The 3,405-nt window shown below is 34.3% G+C and overlaps 1 protein-coding gene across 1 annotated transcript in view; it reads left to right on the plus strand.

Annotated features, from left to right (window-relative positions):
- The window catches only part of LOC107671364 (pre-mRNA-processing factor 17-like), a gene marked incomplete at its 5' end in the record, with an annotated part of 19,268 nt that overhangs the window by 2,726 nt on the left and 13,137 nt on the right, over window positions 1–3,405 (plus strand). The window contains 3 exons of the mRNA XM_016464271.1: window positions 537–582; window positions 2,641–2,742; window positions 3,126–3,241. Coding sequence (XP_016319757.1) covers window positions 537–582; window positions 2,641–2,742; window positions 3,126–3,241 — 264 coding nt within the window. The remainder of the gene's footprint in view (window positions 1–536; window positions 583–2,640; window positions 2,743–3,125; window positions 3,242–3,405) is intronic.

The following is a 3,405-nucleotide window of genomic DNA, read 5'->3' on the forward strand; positions in this document are numbered from 1 at the left end:
TCACTTTTGTGGCCAGCGGTTTAGACATTAATGGCTGTGTGTTGAGTTATTTTGAGGGGACAGCAAATTTACACTGTTATACAAGCTGTACACTCCCTACTTTACATTGTAGCAAAGTGTCATTTCTTCAGTGTTGTCACATGAAAAGATATAATAAAATATTTACAAAAATGTGAGGGGTGTACTCACTTCTGTGAGATACTGTATATGTGTATGTATATATTTATCAGTCTGGCGAGTAAACAAAAAAATTTACTAGCCAATGGCGATTCAATTGCCAAGGTGTTCGTAGAGGGCTGTGTAGTTGTTGATATTCTGTTTTACTCTGACTTTTAAACATTTGTCTAATTCTTTCTAATTATTGTGTAATATTAATAATAACAATATGCAAGCAGGTTTTATGACCAGTTACAGCATCTGAAAGATACATTTCTTTATACATTCATATGCATTTGAAGAGTGTATGTCCATGTTGTTTGACAGCTACCTGTATGTGTATCAGTATGTGCTGATGTTGTTTTTGTCTTCTCTTGTAGTTGTGGGAGGTTTATAATGACAGGAGATGTGCGCGGACGTTTATTGGTGAGTCTTGTCATTTTTCTGTGCTCTGGTCTGGTTTAGCCGGAGAGTCACACACAGTTCATTACAGACTAGAGCTGGGTTTTGACACAAATTTCACGATTCGATTCTCATTTACAAGCTTGCGATTCGATTCAATATTGATTATTTTGGATATATATCAGGTACAGTACATGCCAAATTTTCTCAAGGAAAAAAATCTCTCAACTAATGCTGTAAAATATACATGAGAGTCAGTTGGTACTACATTACTATAATATTGAAGGTTAAAATTTACTGATTTGTTAAAATTACACTTAATGAAGTTTTTAAAATAATAAAGTTACAATTACATAATATTTCTACTTCAAAATTTTTTTTTTTTTTAATATAAACATAATGGTGGTTGTCATAAAACTTGATGGATTTATTCAAACATAAATTAAACATTGAAGAACAGTAAAATTTATAATGAATGTTATATTGTGCATATATTTAGCAAAATGCCCCTCTCTACAGTTTATTTTTCTATCTGACTAATGAGTTTATGGTCACCGAATATGTTTTTTCTGAGGTAAATGTTACGTGACATTGTTTACAAGCCGTTATATTGGCGTCTTTGCGCGGCTGAAACACAGATTGAGAGATTACATGAGACAGGATACGGATTGTAAAGTTGTACTTTCTTTTAACTTACCTTCAGATGTTTAGTCATGTTTATTTTGTGCTGAAACTGGTATTAATGTGGAGGAGATCAGTTCACGTGCGCCTCGTGCTGCCGCTTTTATTGAACTGAGGCACTACAGCGATCTGTCACTCGTTACGTGACATTGTTTACAAGCCGTTATATTGACGTCTTTGCGTGGCTGAAACACTGATTGAGCGATTACATGAGACAGGATACGGATTGTAAAGTTGTACTCTTTCTTTTAACTTACCTTCGGATGTTTAGTCATGTTTATTTTGTGCTATAACTAGTAATAAAGTGGAGGAGATACTTCAGCGATCTGTCACTCCACATTAAACAGCGCCAAAATGGCATTTATTGTTTAAATACTGCAATACAATGGACATAAATTGAAATCTGAGACTTTGTTTCATATTAAAAGTACCAAAGCACAATACTTATTGCGATTTATTGCATGGGAAGTGCCCTTCAATGTTCCGTCCATTAACTGAAAACAGGCTAGACTAATCGATTCTTGAGATTTAAGAATCGATATCGTTCCGTAAAAATGAGAATCGATTAATATCGAGATATCGATATTTTTTACCCAGCCCTATTACAGACGCTCTCTGTCTGAGTGATGTGCTTGAATGACTCTGAGAGAGATGCGAGTGATGATTCTCCTGCGTTTCGTCAGGAGACACACAGGAGAAGAGCTGAACGAGATTCATGAGACATCAGAGCTCAGTATCTCAGTCATGTTTCATTCATTCAGCTTCATTAGACCATTGTGAAACTGAGACTGAAAACATGGTGTTCTGGACTCAATCATATGTTTTTATGCCTTACACTTGAAGTTTGTTTTAGTAGAACATCTATGAACCTGAATGCGATCTAAAATGGGGAAAAAATGATAAAAAAATAAATAAAATTAAAACCAGGCTGTTAGAATAATATAATAATATTATACAATCTAAAATAGCAAAATAATAATAATTCAGTAATAATAATAATAAATGATAATTCAAACAGTCTGCTTGAATAATATTATGCAATCTAAAATAGTAAAATAATTGTAATAATTTGTTATTATTATTATGCAGAAATACAAGAAACAGTCTTTAGAGCAATATAATATTACATAATCTAAAACAGAATAATAATAATTATTATTATTATAGTAATTATGCAAAAATACAAGAATTTAAAACAGTCTGTTAGATCATTATTATTATTATGTGATCTAAAATAGCAAAATAATAATTACTACTATAATAATTACTGTTTTTAATGTACATTTGATTAAATAAATGCAGCTTTAGTGAGCATAAGAGAATTCTTTTTCAAAAGCATTGAGAGAATCCTTTGAACATGAGTGTGGATGCGGATCTGACTGATGTCTGGTGTCTCTGTAGGTCACAGTAAAGCGGTGCGTGACGTTTGCTTCAACAACACTGGCACACAGTTCCTGAGCGCCGCCTACGACAGATATCTCAAACTCTGGGACTCAGAGACAGGTGAGAGCTTCACACAAACACAACAACAGATCCCAGATGGATTCAGCCTTTTATATGTGTCCCTGGAGCACAAAAGCAGTGTTAAGTCGCTGGGGTATATTTGTAGCAATAGCCAACAATACATTGTATGGGTCAAAATTATCGATTGTTCTTTTATGCCAAAAATCATTAGGATATTAAGTAAAGATCAAGTTCCATGAAGATATTTTGTAAATTTCCTACCGTAAATATATCAAAACTTAATTTTTGATTAGTAATATGCATTGCTAAGAACTTAATTTGAACAACTTTACAGACGATTTTCTCAATATTTAGATTTTTTTGCACCCTCAGATTCCAGATTTTCAAATAGTTGTATCTCGGCAAAATATTGTCCTGTTCAGGTCAGTGCATCGCCCGCTTCACCAACAGGAAGGTTCCCTACTGCGTGAAGTTCAACCCGGATGAGGACAAACAGAGCCTGTTTGTTGCTGGGATGTCGGACAAGAAGATCGTCCAGGTACCAAACCGAGAGCCGAGTGTCAGTGTCTACGTTTACATGTGCACGCGTAATGCGATTATTTGCAATAATCAGAGTAAGGACTTAAATGGATACTCCACCCCAAAATGAAAATGTTGTCATTAATCACTTACCCCCATGTCGTTCCAAACCCGTAAAAGCTT

Source organism: Sinocyclocheilus anshuiensis, unplaced genomic scaffold (assembly GCF_001515605.1).
Source record: "Sinocyclocheilus anshuiensis isolate Anshui unplaced genomic scaffold, SAMN03320099.WGS_v1.1 scaffold3726, whole genome shotgun sequence".
In the NCBI taxonomy this organism is placed as follows: domain Eukaryota; kingdom Metazoa; phylum Chordata; class Actinopteri; order Cypriniformes; family Cyprinidae; genus Sinocyclocheilus; species Sinocyclocheilus anshuiensis.